The following is a 19,893-nucleotide window of genomic DNA, read 5'->3' as shown; positions in this document are numbered from 1 at the left end:
CTTGAAATATAATTGAGTCCCAAATACACACCAACTAGCAAAGCACAGCTACATATGTACCTAAGAGGTTTGTTGCAATACCACAAAACAACACCTTGAACCGTGAGCCATTTATGTGGAAAGACTAAATGATCCTCATCCACACTTCTAAGATATTTATAGTTTACAGGATAGGCAACAAAATATAAAATCTGGAGATTATTCTTTATCTTCTTGCGAGTTGTAATCTTCCTCCCCTCTCTTTGACCTGCAGCTGAAGGAATTAAAGTTCCTCTTCTCCACAGTCTGGAGGACCAAGCTGCCTAAAACAAGTCACGAGTCCGGGCAGAGCCCGAGGACGGACAGACAGTCACACGGAGTGACCGGAGAGCAGCTAACCGGCCAGAGAGGGAGACATTCAAGAAAACATGTGTTACTGCTGGAACTCCTCTTGAGCTACGAGAACAATACAAAGACAATATTTGGTTAAGTTTGTGCAAGATGTAAGGGCCCCGAACATGCAGATTTGACCAGTTGGGATGTGAATGTGAAGTGACAAGTCGCTGCAGCTTTATTTCTGCACTCTGCAGTCCATCTTCATGCGAGTGTTGGTTAAAGTTCGAACAAAAGCAATTTTATGACATCAAGGGGGCTCATCTGGCATTTAAAAAAAACGGGGCCACTTATAACCCTGAACATGGGTGAGGGTGAAAGATAAAACAACACGAGACAAAGACAATGTGTTTCAGTATCCGGGCCGACGGTTTTATGCTGAACTTCCCCATCACTTCCACTTCATGGTTGTGCAGCGTAAGCGGGTTAAAAGAGTGGGTGGTGATCACAGCAGAGGCAAACAGGGAGAGGTAGAGGAGGGGGATAGAAGATGCATAAGTGAAAAGACAGAAGGAAGAACAGAGTGGTGAGGCAGAGGAGGAGGCCAGGAGGAAGAAGGGGAGCAAAGTCTAAAGGAATGGACCGTTGTAGAAGAGAAAAGGGAAAAGAACAAAAAGGAGAGCCGATAGAGGGGAAGAGGAGGAACAGAGAGGTGCGTAACAGAAAAGAAAGCCGAAGCAACAAATAATGGAGGGAGTGAAAGACAAGAATGGGAGGACAGCGAGTCATCAGGCCTCCACCAAGAGGTTTCTTGTTGAATTAAACATGAACTCAAAAGTAAAAGAAAATCTGACGTGTTTTAGAGTTAGATGTAGATAACGTGAACCCGCGTCACCGTATGTGGTTTGACCGTCTTTGTTCAACAACATCAGAGATGAAGGTGACAATAGTATCAGGGTGCAGTTCTTTTTATACGTCAGTGTGAAAACTTGGTTCAAGGACGCTGAATGTGTCCAACGTTGGTTCTGAGCGTCTGGTACGGTTTTCTTAGTTTATATTTGTGTATTATTTTACCTGCTTATAAACTCTAAGGTTGTTGAGCCTTTATCTCTGTAACCTGAGCAGCAGCAATCAACATGTGTTTTGAGTTTTCAGATTGAAATGTTTTTTCCTTGCTTGGCATATCGCCACTGATCCATCCATCCAATCAACCACCAAACATGCAGTTTCATATGAAGAACATATTTTAGTTATTTATCAGTGTAAAAAGACCAATAAGATACTTTCTTTTTAAACATACAGGATGAGAAGAAACTAAAATAAAATGAAGCGAATAAAGCAACGATAGGTTCTGCATATTGAAGCTTTTTCGATCATCTTGGTTTTCTGCCCGGGGTCTCTCTCAAACAGTCAATCAAGATTGAACATGAGCTCGAACTTTTAGAACAACAACCCACTATCTTTGGACAGGTGTCTCGATAAATAAAAACAGGAAGTAGGAACAAGGTGCGTGTGGCCTCTCCCTCACATTATTCGTTAACTAGCTGTGGAAATGGCTTCCAGTGGAAAAAACAACGATGACATTTGTGTCATCTGCACCTCAAGCAGCTCCAAGCAACTTGCTCACAGAAATGTGGCCGTTTATCCGGAAAAAACAAAACTCCAACTGTAGATGCTGTATTAGTATGTAGAGTAACAACAACTGCAGTCAAGGAAACAGACGTGTACGTCGACAGCGAGGGGAGGAGGAAGAGGAGGGGAGCCCATCTGTGTGCCAACTGTCTGCAGACAGTCAGTTCGACTGCATTGCAGCTTTAAATGTTCACCGATTAGACTTTAAGTCCATAAGCTGTCCACCACGGCCTTTAAGTTAGTGACAATATGTATTGTTTAGGAATTACCTTTTCTTTTGTGACAATATTGTTTAGGAACTATACTTATTTTGTTGATCATGACTCCAGTAATATGCCATTTACAGGACTATGACACATATGGCAGTAGAGTAGCAGGTGTAACAGGTGCGACTGTGGGTCAGTGGTCAGCAGGTCCGTCGTTCAATCGGCGGTTCAATCCCCGTCTCTGTCGATGTGACCTTGAGCAAGACACTAAACCCTGAGTTGCTCCGGTAGCTGTGTCTACGATGTTTGACTGTTAGTCGCTTTGGATAAAAGTGTCAGCTCGATGAAATGTACCAGCAGAGTCCAGAGTATGACGGGAACCCCAAGAGCGGGATGTTTAGCGTCTTGCCATGTAGACATTGATTCAAAGAAGTCTCTTATGTGCATGTTTATCAAGCAAAACAATCTGCAGTTAAATTGCGATAATTATCTACTGTTAAACTGCAAACCAACCAGAATGCATCAGGAGAAACGAAACATAACTCAAGGGCACAATCTGGGCAGAGGGCGTGATGTGAGAACAGGAACGCCGCCTAGTGGCCGCTGGAAGTCACTGCAACCCGAAGGACCAACATCATCACCCAAGGCAGCGCTCTGCAGTCACGGTCATTTTCAATATTACGACCAGTTCAACTCTAACAGAACTTTAGCACGACCATACCCAACTTATTTATCTTGCTCCTAATGTGCAGCTTTAAAAAAGAAAGAAAAAAGAATATATACAAAATGCTAAGTTTAAAAAGTTCATATCAAGCATTTTATTTGGAATACAGATATTCAGAGATTTATACAGTATATATAGATATATGTATATATGTAACACATGTGCCACCGCAAAATTCACAGACAAAATTATTTTTACGAAGAAAAGAAAGGAAAAGAAAAAATATATATAATGTGCTTAATTTTAAAGTAGTACTGTGAAGCGTTTGTAATGAAAGATGAAAACCGGAATGATGAGGTAACTGCCAGGCAGGAAAACAATCACTTATAATGGTTGAGTAATAATACTAATAATAATAATCCTCTACTGAAACAAATGGATCAAACAGGCAACCAAGAAATATAGTGGCCGCATGTACCCTTACTGTCAAACGAGACAAAAAGGATTTATGTCTAACACACACACACACACACACACACACACACACACACACATAAAACGTACAAACAGGAAGTAAAGTCAGTCACTCATGAGAGCAGAAACACTCTCATGTCTTTACCCTTGTCTGACAGAAACTCAGGCATGCTCCAGGACATCTACAAATCTCTCTCTCTTACAGACAGACACACACACACACGTACCACAGCCCAGCATTACAGGGCTGACCAAACAACGCTTGCACAGTTGTGGTGCATGCACGTGTACACACACACACACACAGATCCACATCACAGCAGATTAGTGGTCAGGCAGGGTGAAATTCACGAAAAAGATATGACAGCTTTCATTAATGTGAAAAGAAATTATTGTTGAAGAGGGAATTTAATCAGATCAAAAATAAGGGAGAAGGGATAAAGATTGAAAGGATAACAAAGTAGCAGAAAGTGCTGCACAAAAACACAAGGAAGTGGTGTATGTGTGTAAGCACGTATATGTGTATCAATATATTGGAGCAGGTCGTGCTGAACGTGTTTGACAGACAATTCGGAGGATGTGGCTCCCTCTTGTGGTCACTCTGAGTCTCTCTGGACCGCCGAGGCGTCGGCCCGACAAATGGGACACGTCCTGTTGGCCTGGGGACAGAGACAGGAAACAAAAATGATCCACTTGGATTTGAACTCTAGTCCTGTTATTGATCACACAACATGCCCATTTATATATCTCTGCACATTTGAAAAGTATATCAATTTGCCACTACACTTCCCGATTCTTATTATTTATTTTCAATCAATTTGTAATCCAATTCACACAGGCTTTGGGCAAACGCCATAACGCCTCCAACACATTACCTTACGACTTGCAATCATACACCGTAGACACGGCTATGAGGATTCAGGGTTAAGTGTCTTGCTCAAGGACACATTGACTGGGGCCATGAGCGGGGATCAAACCGCCGATCCTCTGATTGAAAGAAAGACCTGCTAACCTTCATAAGACTGTGCTATGACGAACACAATAACTTAGTGTTTAATAGCCTTCTTGGGGGTTGGAATTCAAGTGTGTGTTCAGTGTCTTGTTCGGACGTTGCGGTCGGAGGTTCAGTGTGGCTCGACCTCTGTGCTGCGTTTAGGAACATGCAGACACAAGCCTGATGTTGGTTTCATGACGCAAAACTTAGTTTGCAGAGTGAGATTCTCACCACACTTCAATAATTAAGGAGGTGCCTGTGTAATTAATGTGTACTTGGACGTAAGTTACCGGTGAGCTATTAGGTGACACTGACTAAATGGTCACTTTACTTTTCCTCTACCAAGAACTAATGCACTAAAGAAATCAGTAATGTACAGAGCCATTGCATACTGGAATGTGCTCCCCTCATATGTGACTCTAACAAGAAATAAATGTGATTTCAAAAGGAAACTTAAGGCAGCAATAATCGGAAAGGAAATTATAGTAGATTAGGTTATTATTTTAGGTATTTAAGGTATTTAGGTGTTATTATTTTACTTTTAATGTAAATGTTGTTTTCTAAGTGTTTTTGTGAAAATGTATCATGCTGTACTGCATTTTATGTATTTGTATTGTATTGTAATGTTTTTTGCCTGGACCCCAGGAAGAATAGTCTCCACTACGGTGTAGACTAATGGGGATCCTTAATAAACTAAACTAAACTAAACTAAACTGACACACAGACTTGAATTCCTTTCCAATACAAAACTGTGTGATTGGTCTCAGATGAACACAGTTATTCATGTATGTGTCCTCGGTGTGAGTGAGCGGGGTGGTACTTACCCTCAGCCACTTGTCGACACATTTCCCGTGGAACTCGTGGCTACAGGGCAGGACTCGCAGCAGTTGGCGGGACTCGAAATCACTCATACACACCACACAGCTGCAACACAACGGGAATGGACATGTAAAGTACGGCAACACAAGAAACCTGTTCGTCACTTTTTCACGTGACCCCTGAGCATTCGGGCAGATTTATGTAGATTGGTTATCGAGTTAGACCACAAAGAACATGATGGAAAAATTCATTCAATCAACCAGGGATGCCGTGGTGTTAACGGGCAGCACTCACAGCGTTTGTTCAGACTGTTGATTATTTGGATTGAACCGATAGGAAGGAAGCTGTTCGATGTCTCCCTTAGTCAGTCCTCGGAGTTTGGCTTCTCCCAGACGTTCAGCGAGGTTCAGGAGGGCCTGTGGGCGAAAAACACGACATCAGCCACGACTGAAGAATAAGAGACTGCATCCAGCAAACAAGACAGAAATATAATGGCAGATTAAGACTAACCTCGTAATTTTCTACTTCGCCATCATCAACATCCAGCTCTAGACTGATCGCAGGGCCTGTGGGCTGGACTGGCAGCATTGAACTGGAGGAGGATGCAAATTAAGCAAATTAAGCAACTAAATTGAAGTTAAAAGAAATGTATCTTGGTTTTCCAGATCTCACTAACGTGTAAATTAGTAAAACTTCTCAAAATTCTCTAACCTTGGAGAGAAAAATTCATTATTGAAGTTTCAAAATGATCTAACCATACTTTCTCCTCAGGGAAGAACATTGATTTGTTAAATAATCAGTTGTACTCACCGATTATTTCCCTCTCTAGGCATAACTAATCTAAATAATATGAACTAGGTCAAAATCATCCCTGTAATTATAAAATGTTATGAGAACTTGTGGATTTAGAGGCTGGATTTCCTTTTCTGTCTGCAGTCATTCAAGTCACCCAACATAATCATCGACACCCTGCATGGGTGGAGATTTAATAAAATAAATACTACTTTATATTTTGCAATACAAATAAAAATGTAACTTTTTGTCCTTTTAACAATCGCATTTTATGAAATTAATGTATGTGAACGGTGCTGCCTCACCTGAATTAAAAAGATGGAAGAGAATCCTTAGTATTCTACGGTGCGGTGCACGTTAACACTCTTACGGTCCTGCTAGAGTCCAGACGATGGCAAACCATACGTTTCAAGCTTTATAATGTTCTCCAACTTATCCGAGGAGACAAGTCTTTGGAGCCCTGTTTTAGATTTAATTAGAGAGAACGGTGCTGAGGTCATATTAAAATGTTTTGCAGCTTTTCGATAAAAGTGTTCACTAAAGGGTTAAGTCCACTTCATTTTTAATACTTATTCATCATTGTAGTTATAATAGAGCAGGGGTATTCAACTACAATTTAAAGAGGTCCAGTTAGGACATTTTCTTGAAGCAAAGGTCCAAAAGATCATAATGTCTGACTATTTAGTGTGATTTATATTTAAGTAGCCTGGTAGTTGTACCAACATCTGCATGTAATCAATACCTGTCAAATCAAATGAGTTCAGTACGATTAAAACGCGTAACAATATGTATTATCATGTAACAGAGCTGGACATATATGACTACAGATATGTAGAATGGTCTCTCATCAACTAAGTAAAAGTAGTGCTGCATTTTAAAAGAAAATGATGCATGTTCAAATAAAGTGCTTAACTTCAGAAAAATAAAATAAAGGAAGGAAGAGCTTAAACTTCCCTCTTCCTGTTTCAAAGTCTCAACCAATTTTAAAGATAATAAATCTCAGCACATCTTAACAATTTAACAGTTTTAGAGAATCACTCTTATATCCCACTCCCCCACTTTTTTGCTCAGTGGGAGAATGAACAGAATGAACAGTCTGATCTCGGCAAGACTTTTTAAAATGCTCCGCTTGCTCTGATGTCGCCGTAGCTAACGTGATATAATAATTGGGTTTTGGAGGATCTAACAAGCACAAAGAGTTTATTATTTATTCACAGATATCATTAAATCAATTTGATTGAGGGTTCAAATTCATAACTTAAAATGTTAATTAAACTTTATATAGACACAAATATATATATATATACCTGCAAACTCATGAGGGGTGAAAAAGGTGACAAGGGGGGGGGGGTGCAGGTGACTTTCTTTTCGTCTCCACACCACATCCACGTTGTTTGATGACACCTCAAAGCTTTTATAACTACAGTCGTTTGATTTTTCTGACCGCAAATCTAAATAATAATAACAAACATTTTAAGAAAAAAGGTCCTCTGAATAGTTCAGTGATCGGGACCTAATAATAGTAATAACAACTTTACATTATCATTATATATAATATGGTTAAAGTCATTCATGAACCAACTTCCTTTTTTTTTTTACTTGTGTGCTCTGCTGAGCTTTGAGCCTGTTCCATGATTCTGTTCCATGAGCCTGTTCATTAGTCTGTTCCCGTTCCATGACTCTGTTCGAGGAGCCTGTTCCTTCGACGTGTTCCATCAAAGATGTTTTATTGCGAAGATCACCACATCGCATGTTCTCCGTGTCTCACTCCAATCTCATAAACGCCGGCCGTCCCTACCCAAAACAAAAACTCTTTGGATCTATACTATTCACGTGGATGACCTATTTTGATTTCAAAACGGCGAATTTCACCGAAAGGTGACAGGGTTTGCAGGTATGTATATATATATATATATATATATATATCCACAGACACAATTCAACATGAAATAATTATATTTAAAGGATAATGAAAGAAGCAGGGTTGTCATTTTTTGTTTGACTGCAAAACATAATTCACAGTGAATAATTGGAGTAAACTCATGAGCAAGAACAGCTGATGTGATGACATCATCAAGTAAGCTGCTGTTCCAATCGCAGAAAGGCCGTCCTCCCGTCCTTTGGAGTCTAGACTCCCAAGACCAAACTCCAGACTCCAAAAGTACACAAGTCTGTACTCCGTGTACTTTGAATTAATAAACGGCTGTAATGTTTACCACCGAGAATGCGTAGATTTGATTGGCTCAGTGGCATCACGTGGGATGGCTTAACTCGCATGCAATTGGCTTGTGCATTTCCTCATCCACTAAACCCCCGCCGTAAAGACAGCAAAAGCTGCGCCGCCAGGTAAAAATAAAAGCGCCCCTTCAGGTTTTAAATCATAACCTTCTGTTTTGGCTGGCAGTCCGGGTGGGACAGCTTCTGGGTCCGGACCTGGACTGCGGTCTGCCAGTTAGTGACCGATGATATAGGTCATGATAATCTCTGCTTGGGTTGTTTCCTTGTCCGTTATTCTGATTGTTCGAATGGTTAGCCGGTGTTGGTTTTAGTATTTGTGTTGCGTACGGTTCATTTTGAGTGTGGAACCTGAATAAAGTGAAAATAAAACTATCAAGTCAATGTACTGATCTACTTACAGGAAGTAAGGCAGGAGGCTGGGGTGGTAAGGCGAAGGTGGCAGTGGCTGTTGTGATCGGTACCGTCGCCCCGGGAGACGCCGAGGAATAAAGTTTGGATAGGACTAAGGAGCAATTGACCACACATACATGAGAAATCATTCACATGTATTTTCTGCAAAGAAAAACAAACATCTTTGTATTATTCTTATTGCTCACCACTCCGAAGAATTCTTGTGGCAGAGGATCGTGGGAGAGAAAGTGAAGCTGGGTGGAGTGTGGTGTGAGGGCAGGGTGGGTGGCAGGAGGATAGTGGAGCCCAGCACCCAAAGACAGGTGTTCTCCAAGAAGCTCCACATCGTTCTCTATCCTCTGAAGCGGCTGGAAGCGCAGAGAGGAAAATACACAGTGTTACCATCCAAGATCGTTTCATGTTATTACAGCAACACGACTAATTGAAAAACTATTCAGACATTAAATAACAGATAAACTAGGAAGGGGGAGGAGGAGCATCAACCCTTAACAAATCCTGTAAATAACTAGGGTCAGGACATATTCTAGAAAAATATGATCATACACATTTTTAACAGTCGTTTACATGGAACGACCTAAGATGTATACTTCCGTTTTGTCTGCTAATGAAATTAAAGTAATCTCACTGAGCATCCAGCTATTCAATTAGGATCTTCTTTAGCCCTTGTAAATTTTGACACACTGATTATTTGAACACGATATTAAGTGCAATAATAGGCATCCATGCAGGCATAAATGTATACAAACACACTATTTCAGTACACATTCTGATTTATTACTAAACACTGCACTACAACAGGCGCATGTATTATCCATTTTGCATTAATTATAAAAACACCTTTACTTCTGCATTTGCTTTTTATACAACAGGCAAACTATTGAAATATTTGCTCCAATATTCACAAAAGCTGCTTCTGATACCAAATCAGAGGTTGAAAAAACATAACAAAAGAATTTCTACTCACCGATCGGGCCTGCTGCGTCGGATAGGGTCCGAACTGTCCAGGCTGTGGCAGGTGAGTTGGGTGGTGGGAGAGGTGTGCTGGGGGGTGGGAAAGGTGAGGTGGGGGAAGCAGGAAGGCCGAGTCACTGGACAGCAATGATGGGAACGGGTAGGGCATGGGTAAGTGCTGCACAGAGCAAGTCTGAAGGACCTGGAAGAGACAGAGAAAAATGGCAGCAATATTTCCTTTAATGAGGGATGTTGCAAACGGCATCTTAAAAATTCCAAATAATAGAGTCATCAGTAGCAGAACATGTGCAACTGTAATATAAAGAAACTCACAGGAGGAACACTGCATACGGGATAGTGCTGTCCACTGAAGACTACGGAGCATGCTGGGATCTGCTGAGGAGTGGAGCGAGGCGGCAGGCCTGGTGGCGCTCCCGGAGGAGACACGGGATACGATACTGGAGCTGAACCCTAAATACAGAGATCAACGGGTAAAGGTCCACCCTACCAACACAGGCGGGGATTTAAAGCCGAGCAGCTGGAGTAACTAGATTGTGTCCACGTTATGCACGCAGCTAATAAAGAAAAACCTCATGCAGCAGTGCTGACACCATATGTATCTTTGGTGTTGAGCACAAGTGAAGCAGGGTTTCCCAAATACAGGCCTGTTCTGAGAAGATTACATTACTATTTCATGATTAACAGACCTATATGGAATTGTGATGGTACTCCGATACTTGTGAGAGGACGTCTTGCAGTTACAAAAGGATTTTGATGAAAAGCCTTTTCCTTCGTGGCATTTTGTGAATTCTGATGTGAACTTCAATTATTATGAAGTCAAACATCTCAACTTACTCTTTCACTTGCAAATTACCTCCAAATAAATCACGTGACCGATTTAACAGTGCATCTAGTAATGCAAACTGTTCCCTTCAGATCAAATTACTAGCCTTGTGTTTCACTATATTTCAGGAGACGGCCTACAAGTGCACACTGTAACACCACCAATTAGTGATTGTCGTAACAATTAGTTAACTATTGGGTATGATGTTTTAAAAAAGGTAAAAATAGTTCCCACTTCTTCTTTCTGAAAAGATCATACTCTGTTGGAAAAACCGGCACACAAGCCAGACATAGACACGCCCACATTACCAACTGAATCTTTCACCTACATGGTTACAGAAAATGTAGCTACTGCTTCAAGATCAAACACACACTCGTAATAAAATCATAAATTCACCCCATCGACATGATCTCAAGAAGTCACCTGCTCATGGAGGTCCAGCACCATGCTGCTCTGCTGGGGTGGGTGGGCATGTGGGTGTGGGTGCTGTGGATGGACCACAGGGTGCAGCAGCCTGGGAGACAGGTTCGGTGAATGGTGGAGGGGCCTCGGTGAGGGGTTTAGGGGATGGTGACCTGGTCGCTCTTCGAGCCCGGGCCCCAGCCCACGGGGGGGTTGCTGGCTGAAAGGTGGGTAGCCCTGAGGGGGGGCCGGGTGATGGTAGTTCTCATCCTGGTGGCCTGTCGACGGGCCGTGGTGAGAGAGCAGATGGTGGTGGTGATGATGATGGGTGTTGGGGTGGTGATGGTGGTGGTGGTGGTGATGATTATTGTTGTTGCTGTTGTTGTAATGGTGGTGGTTGTTGTTGTTGTTGTGGGCATGGTGGTGCTGGTGGCAGGTCAGATGGTCTCTCCGGCCACGCTGGCGTCTCATTGGAGGGCTAAGGTGGAAAAAAAGAGGCGACATCAGAAAAAGGCCACATGAACTGTGTTGTTGTTGTTGTTGTTGCATCATTATATGATTATAATGATGCAAATGCTGCACGAGTGCTGTTCCCTTGTGCAAGTAACTTAACTTACTTCACCAACTAAAAACGTCCTACATTTGATATTCAGGGTATTAATATAGCAGCAAACAGTGATTTGCTCTGTAAAGATATAGTGGTGGATTGGCTACCTCTTCTCTTGAGAATTAGACCTCTTGTCTCAATGAAATTATCTGTATAAGTGAAGGTTAAATAAAGTGCAAAATCCGAGCTGAGAATTAAGTCACTGTGTGTGTGTGTGTGTGTTGTCGTCTGAGCTACTCCTGGCTTTATTTACATATGCTCATACTTGTAATGCATGCAAGCGTGCCCCACTGGCTAGCTCACAGCCGCCACTCTGCACCGCTCTAGAACGGCAGTTCATCCTAACTGTTTAACCATCAATAGAAATGCTCAAAATCTCATATAGAAAACCATTAAGCACTTCACTCTGCTGACATTGTCCGACTGAAGTTTAAAACAAAAAACTATTCAAAATGACTTTTTCTTCCACATATTTATCTTCCTTTTTCTAAACCTGGTGCCTACATTACCCACAATGCAATCTGACCAGCAACGGTTCAGTTGGCGCTTTGGAAGTGTTTTTTTATACAAATATCATTGTAAATTTGAATAACAATGATAAAACGCAGACGAAAATGATGTGATTGTCAGAACAGAATTATTTCACCAGTGCTTTACTGGCAGTAACAGTAAAAGAAAAACATCATAAAATCCTAAGAGATCCAATTCATTCTTACAGTAATCTATGGCGTAAAATTATGTTTTTTAAGTATAACGATTTAGAAAATAAAAACATCCTTGAATCCTTGTTTTGTTTTATATAACTGTGATCGAACATGTTTATGTCTTTTGACTGTTTGTTAGATAGAATAAGCAATTACAACATGTACATTTTACATTATTTTTGTACATTTTACAGGCTTAACTATTACTTAATTAATAGTGAATATAATGGCAATATGTATTTCTAACACACGCATGCACACACATACACACACACACGTACCTGCGGCGGTTGCGAACAGGCGTGTGGCATCTTTCTGGCATGTAGTGGGGGGGTGGTCTGCGACTCGGCGGCAACTCCCATGGGCGAATGGGAGAGGAAGGAGTTGAAGGAGGGGCGGTGCTTAGATCCAACATGGCCTGCTGGGAAAGACGCTGCCTTTTCGGGCTTGGGCTATCTTCCATCTGCACACAGAGGTAAAGGAGGGGGGCGACCATTAGGATGGTTGGTTAGGGAGAAACAAAAACAAGGACAGACAAAAGGGGAGAATGAATAAGAAACAAAAACAGTCAGTGCGGTTACATGCAATCGAATTATTGGCTTAGTCGGACTGAAATCGAATTATCCGTTTCATGTAAACACCTTAGTCGGACTATGTGCGGTCCGACTTCGGTCCGACTTCGGTCCGATTAACACCCCTGGATAGCTCGGTCCGATCCGGTTGATAATTCGACTCTCGCGGCATGTAACTCTGAATTCGATTCGGAACTGGACTTTGCGTCTTTGCGCATGCTCGAGATCCCGCCGCCCTCCTCCCTCCCTCCCATGTCGTGACCCGGAAGTCGAAAGAGACGATAAATTAAATTCTCCGTGTACCTTCGGCGACGGCGTCTTCTCTCCGTTATCAACTCAGCCAATAGCGCCATTTGCATTCGCTGTACTCCTATTAACACCATGGAAGAATAGTAGAGGGATGTAGCTCTCTGTTCGCCATCTTTCTCGAAATGTTGTTGTTGGTGGTGGTGAAGAGGTCAAGCGGAAATGGCTGAATCACCACGAGTTGTAATGAAAACAGCGCCGCCTATCGTATCGGATATGACATGCTTTCGGCCAATGATTCGAATTACTCACTGCCATGTATATTGGGATAACAGCAGATCCCCCAAAAGATAGCATAGTCCGACTAAAGCAAGATTCGAATTATACCATCATGTAAACGCACTGAGTGACATACAAATCCTATTCAAAGCAGAGGCAACAGCCAGAGCTCATGTTTCATACTTACTTTGTCCCAATCCTCGCTGCACACATTATCTGGATGGAAATGTAGCACTTCTCCTGCAGGCCACAGAGGGAAAAAATCAGATTAGACAGGGCTGAGAAAAACATCAACATCACAAGACACACGGACATATGCTTGCCAAGCATACAAAAAATACAACACAACGGCAGCTGGTTGCTTTTGATTTGACTTTCCGTGGATCGTCATGCAGCCTGAATGGTTTCCTGAAACAGATCTGCAGATGTAATACTACTAAATGCAACATCTCGCTTCACAAACAGAGTTAGTCCTCGTCGAGGGTCTGTTTGCCTAACAGCATTTTGAATTCCCTGCTTAAAACAAGCAGACCTCTCTGAAAGATGTCACACTGGGCTCATCCTCTCTGGTTCTTACAGACAAATCACTCCCTCTGACCCACCAGGGTAAGTCAGAGCAGACTGAGATTGTATCGCGTTCAACACACCAGAGCGTCCTGTTAACTTTGCACATGTACAGGACGGCTCAGCTTCACCGTCACTTTATTCAGGTTACCAGAGTGTACTATCAAAAGGCTATCCAATTCATTCGTTGATGGATAGAACATGTATTATATTTATAAAGCAAAGGTGCCCAGCCATTCATTCATTACCTGGCAGTCATAGCTTCTCTGATGGGATTTGCTGCTTCTCCAGTTTTTTCATGACTTAACGTAATTATTATATCTGGAATTTTGAGAAAAAACAATATCTTGTTTCTCGGTTCCAACCAGATAATTATCTCTGAATTCAGAGAAAAGTGTTCAAAGAAAAAAGAAGTTCCTAACTGCATGGAATATGGTTGCTGCTGATAATCAGGCAGCCTTTAACTATGCTATACGTTTAAGTACAGGTTAATAAAGCTATCTAAGGTTTGATTTTAAATGTATCTTCTCCTATTCCTAAAGTGTGCCATATCGGGTCAACTGATCCTGGACACTGCGATGTCCATCCCATCAGAATCGGCTTCATGTCTCAACAGCTGCCGACAAAACTCCTGAGGCGACAAACTAACACCACCACCATCTATATTAAAAGACACATGGCTGTCCCCCAAAATTTCAAATCTAAATAAAACTGTATTACACTAACCCGGCAGGACATGTTTTCTTCCATGAAATCAAACTCAAGTAAATGAGAGCTTCTCTTTGGATATTGAGGTATATCGGAACTTATTATCCCCTGAAATACTGAGAATTTCCGAGATAAATATTAACAAATTCATAAAAACAGAACAAGTGTAAGTGTAAAAAGTGAAATGCATTATGCTTCCAAACTGAATAAAGCAGTGATATTATAAATATAATCTCAGAAGAACAAAATGCTCTTCCAGCCATTTATCCAACAGTACACATGTGCAATCTGGATGCAGCATGTGCACACAGTCATTTCAGCAGCTGAAGAAAGATGTCCTTGAACTCAGCTGACAAGAGTTTCCTCTAAGCAGTCCCCCAAAAACCTTGAATCACAACAAAGAGGAGGGAATAAAACTCTCCTCCCCTCATCTTTTTCTATTTCTTCCTCTAGGCCTCCCCCATACAAACAGCCCCTTCTGTCTCCCCACAGACAACAGCTCTGAAAGCAACACCCCACCCTTTTCTTGTCTTTGCGTTGCCACTCCAGAGCCATATGAAGGCTGCTTATAGTGAAGCTCAAAGACTGAATATAGCTTTATTATTATGCTCGTGGCAGCGGAGCACAGAGGGCCAGTCAGTTGAAGAATTAACCAAAAGTAGGGCCAACACGCTGGCTTATATCTTTATGTATCTACCATGGCCTTTTCTTCGGACCTCAGAGGGTCCTGGGTAGGGCTTGGTATCATTTGGAAAAAACTAATCACACCTTGCATGAACTTGAAGAATGCTTGAGGCGATTCCTGTGAGCAAAACCATAGAAATTGTGAATCGTTTTCTAGATTTGGGCTGAATTGTTTGACTGGAGTACGTTTTGATAGGACTTGGTACTGGGTTAGTTCAGCCAATACCTTAAAGACCTGATACCGAGCTCTGTTTTTCAGAGAACTAGGTCAGTTAATGCTGATTCACCCCAAAGGCCATAGGAGAGGGGCTGGTGAGCCAGGGTTCTGTTGGCGTGTAGACACAACCTCGTTTCCTCCCAGCACGGCTGCTGGGGCAGACTGACACCATTTATATTACAACAGACCATCAAGTCGGGCCAGAAAGTGAATTTAAGAGTATCAGCTCTCAAATAGCAATTTTCTCCTGTTCTTGACAAAGACTTGAACCATTATTTATAAGCAACATGCTAAAAATAGAGTCACGGTCTACAACCCAAATAATCATCAGAAATACAAAGTGATGATAATAGTATTAATAAAGATCTGTAAAAAAACTGGTTGCTATTAAATTGTGATACTGGCAAGTTGTGGGATGCAACACTCGCTTTCAAAGCTACACTGGGAGATAAAAGCGTGGCACTGGGGGAGAGAAAGAGGAGAAATAGAGGTGAACAACAGAGATAAGACAGAGGGGCACTTTTTTTTTTTTTTTAAACCCCAGATAAATATTATACATAAAGTGATGCCTCAAGGCGAATAACAGCGGATTGTACAAAAACAAACGAGCGCTAACCAACAGAAAATCTGACACACACACACACACACACACACACACACACAGAGAGCGACATAGACACAGAGACAGAGAGAGACAGAGCGAGACATTTGTTTTTGTGCGCTGTCATTATGACAGAGACCCATTAACATCCTGCTTTCATTCATTAACAGCACTGTTTGCCTTTGAGTGACTCCAATCTGGTTTTACAGAAGCTTTCTCCAATCACATTTCCAAAGATCAGCAATGGAAACATGCTGAACACCAACATAGTTATCAATGTTGAATACAATGAACGGAGGCTGTGGGGGCGTCTTACTTTGAATTTCCTCTGGCAGTTATATTCGTTTCTTCCTCTATTTTCTCAAAAGGTTTTAGTTTTTTTTTCTTCTTGTGAGTTTGAGTTGTATAAGGAGCTATTACTGGTGTGGGTGTGAAAAGCCTATTGAATAACAGTTGATACCGGGCAATGTAAATACATTTAACTTCACAGAGTGGATAAACCAACAACAAGCCAACACAACTCTATTGTTTCTTTGTGTTCGGACAGTTCTTTAAAACTATAACACCGTATCAATCTTTAATGTGCCCTCCACCTTTAGATAAGAGATCTATTAGATCTTAGATTTTGGTACAATATACAGCTTTGTAGAGGCTTAAATGTAAGATGAATAGTATTACGGCTTATGGAGGAAAGGGATAGTTGAGAAATAGAAGGGTTACTTTCCCCGCCTGCATCACAACAGTGAGAAATATGAAACAAAAATATAAAATCGCTATCAAGAAAGAGATTTCATTTCAAACTAGTTCAAGGTTTGTTTCAAGGCTCCAAACTGTTTTTTTTGGTCATACGTAGGTCGTGTGATGGCAAAAGTAGAGTACGTAAACTGTCTACACAACTGAGCAGATGCATCCGTCACTGATCTGATGTGTGAAAACAAACAGCCATCAACCTTGCAGTTTGAATAAACAAGATTTCCACTGACCAACCAGATTGGGTTTCTACTTTTTATAGAATATATCTCAACATGTCACTGTAATTCTAATAAAGGTGTATTAATGCATTACTTAAAGGACCCATATTATGCCCATTTTTCCACAAGTTGATATGGTTCCTTGAGGTCTTAATGAAATGTTTGTAACATATTTTGGTCAAAATACCACAAGAATCATTTCAAACAGCACCCTTTTTACCCTGTCAAAAACACCTCCCCACAGATAAAGCTGTTTTGAGTGCCTGTTCCTTTAAATGCGAATGAGCCAGCTCCCCCCTCCTCCACGAGATGCGCTCGCCTAGCTGCTGCCTGCCCAGCTAGCCATTACCTTTGTAGAAATATGGCTACTGCAGATGAAGATAGCGTCGTGCAACCATATCGTTTTGAACCAGTCAGACCCTGAACAAGAAGAGGCTCCCGAACAAGTTCGAGAAGTTAGGGCTCAACAGGACGTTTCTGAATGTCACTTCTACATTTTTGTTTTGTTTGTACATCGGCTAAGGTCTCACAGTCTTGTTAGCGGTTTTGAGAGCATCGTGGTGCTAGAGATTAGAGTACGTGAATAGTTTGTGCATGTATGAGTATGTAGCAAATACAGTGTGTTTATGTAAGTTACTGTTTGTGAAAGTGTTTGTGTAAATGCAAGTAACGGGAACGCCATAAAGATATAAATGCTACATGAGTAAAGTTCCATCTGTAAACTAAAGTGTTACCTGACAACAGGAAGTGACCAAGCAGGGGCGGGGGTCACGTTTTTACCTCCATTAATTAGCGTTTAAACCTTGTTTACTTATTAAATCGTTGTATTTGATGACTTATGACTTATTTGATGACTCATGTCTGTAATATGAACACAACTTTCAAATAAACTTCACCTGCAAAGTTGTGGTGGGGGGCGGTCCAAGGCCATGTAGCCAGACTCCCTACATGGGCGTGCTTCAAAATCTACGTAGACGTTGGTGGTGATCCCATTTGACGCACTCAAGCATATCGTTTCTGATATAGAGGAACCACAAGAAGCCGCGTGAGCTTTTTCCCCCCAGCATTTTTATGATGGGAGACATGCCAGATACCCAAATTAATGTATAGAAGCACTAAAAAAGTGGAATTTTCATAATATGTCCCCTTTAAATATCGTTTGTTTTCCTCATATCTTATCAGGACATGATATGACCTGCAGGCCTTCAGCATCATTATGCTAGGATTATAGGACAATTCTGCATCGTTAACATCCTACTGGAGGGGAACCAGGCAACAACATAAATTACATTGATTTAGTTGACCGTGTTATCCAAAACCACCTCCAATGAGTGCATTCAACAATGTGGACACAACTCAAATAGTGTACAAACTTACAAGTACATCAACTTCATGAAATGTGCTAAAATAGTTAAAGTGCAACATACAAGACAAAGTTCAGGTGACGTACCCTCCTCACGTGAGTAAATGCTTATCAAACGTCTTCAGCAGAGCCGCCACTACGACCCCTGTCATGACATATAGCCGACTTTTCAAGCAACAGCTGGCAGTGAAGGCACCATGCCTTCCAGTTCAAATGTCTCAAAGCATGTGACGCTGCTAGTGGTCTGCCTGCGTCCCCCTGGGGGTGTATCCTGCGTGTGTAGTGATGCATCTAGTCCGGCTGCAGGCCCTGTTTTCTGACGCTTGCTTACCGGCCCCGGGGTGTCTGTGAGCTCCGTGGGTAGGGTGGCGCTGCGCCCCTGCGGACAGGTAGCTCCCCTGGGTGTGCGGCTGCTGCTGCTGCTGCTGGCTCTCCGGGTAGCTGTGACCACCGTGGTGCGGCGCCCAGCCGGGGTTGCTCTGCTGCGCGTAGCTCAGCCCTCCTCCGCTGGCGGTCATCAAGCCCCCGTTGCCAACAGCGTTGCCGCTGCCGTTGCTTCCAACGTTGCCGCTCATGCCGAAATGATAGAAGCCGGACCGAGACCGCGACCGGGTCCTCGGGGGGTCCATGGCCGTGGTGGGCGGTGGGGGATGGACGTGTTGGAGGTGGGCTGGAGAGAGAAACGGGCACGAGCCTTCCTGTTCGACCGCTTCTACCGCTGATGACGACCGGCTGCCGCGAGTGTTTTCTGAGGCATTTAAAGCTGTTGTTGTAATAATATAATGAGACGAGGCAGCTGAAAACAGCGCGTTCAGGGAAGCGCAGCCCTCGTATGTCGCAAGAGCACCATCAGCTGCCCCGAAGCGATCCGTGCGGGTCAACTTCACGGATATTTATTCTTACCGCGTACATACGTATTTAATAAATAAAAAATACTATGTCGATATCAGCTTGCGGTTAAACGAAAGATTAAATCAAAACACAATGTTCTTGCCAGAACAACAGCCGAGCAAGTCTCGGGCTCTCTATTGTCTTTTCGCAGAGCAACACTGGCAGGCTTTCCACAGGAAAATAAAGTGCTTAAGTCGTTAGTCCTGTCGGGATGAGTCCATTAACGACGTACATATACACGTACAACTGAAGTTAATATTGATCGCTTTCTGCCACCAAGAGCTTGCGAAGTTAAATACTTAAATCCTCAACACAAGCAAGATGGCTTGCTGTCGTAGGTTAGCAAACTAAAGGAAACCAGCAGCCTGCATAGCTGGTGGAGAAACTAACTTATCAGCATTAATTTGTGAATAAACTCCAACTAAAATACGACTGGTAGCCTATTCTATGTAGTAGTGTTACACCCCTTCGCGTTGGCGAACTATACCTGCTCGGTCATTTGCATAATTTAGATTTTTCCAGCTAGCCCAAAGCTAACAGGACGCGGGGTCTGGAGGGGAAAACAAGTCCAAGTGCCGACATTACAAGCTTGCTAACGTCGATGTTAGAATGCTCGTTAAACAACGGTAGGAGTAGATTACGTTCGACTGCACAATAAATAAGATAATACCTTTCCCGTCAAGTAACGAGGACGATATTTGTCACATTTAAATCCCCTCTCGCATTCGCTATCGGGTGTTTTCTCTG

General features: G+C 42.3%; 1 protein-coding gene across 1 annotated transcript; it reads right to left on the bottom strand.

The window, feature by feature from the left end:
• Positions 1 to 2,940: 2,940 nt before the first annotated feature.
• On the bottom strand, positions 2,941 to 19,875 carry LOC130209518 (E3 ubiquitin-protein ligase RNF38-like). Its single transcript, XM_056439237.1, has 12 exons — positions 18,587 to 19,875; positions 13,335 to 13,387; positions 12,332 to 12,513; positions 10,761 to 11,217; positions 9,827 to 9,964; positions 9,507 to 9,695; positions 8,728 to 8,889; positions 8,530 to 8,633; positions 5,612 to 5,693; positions 5,396 to 5,517; positions 5,107 to 5,206; positions 2,941 to 3,947 (listed from the first exon to the last, which is right to left on the bottom strand). The coding sequence occupies exons 1-12, from the start codon at positions 18,882 to 18,884 to the stop codon at positions 3,885 to 3,887; spliced, it is 1,950 nt and encodes a 649-aa protein (XP_056295212.1). The 5' UTR covers positions 18,885 to 19,875; the 3' UTR covers positions 2,941 to 3,884.
• Between the last annotated feature and the right edge of the window lie 18 nt (positions 19,876 to 19,893).

The sequence above is a fragment of the Pseudoliparis swirei genome, chromosome 19, assembly GCF_029220125.1.
Source record: "Pseudoliparis swirei isolate HS2019 ecotype Mariana Trench chromosome 19, NWPU_hadal_v1, whole genome shotgun sequence".
NCBI classification, from domain to species: Eukaryota; Metazoa; Chordata; class Actinopteri; order Perciformes; family Liparidae; genus Pseudoliparis; species Pseudoliparis swirei.
Note: the sequence above shows the minus strand (reverse complement) of the source record. Positions and strands in the feature narration are given on the sequence as shown.

Coding starts and splice junctions, on each gene's coding strand:
- LOC130209518 (XM_056439237.1), bottom strand. CDS start 18,884: ATGGACCCCCCGAGGACCCGGTCGCGGTCTCGGTCCGGCTTCTATCAT. Junction 13,388..18,586: donor TCACAGACACCCCGGGGCCG/GTAAGCAAGCGT, acceptor TGTGGCCTGCAG/GAGAAGTGCTACATTTCCAT. Junction 8,890..9,506: donor CGACGCAGCAGGCCCGATCG/GTGAGTAGAAAT, acceptor CTGCGCTTCCAG/CCGCTTCAGAGGATAGAGAA.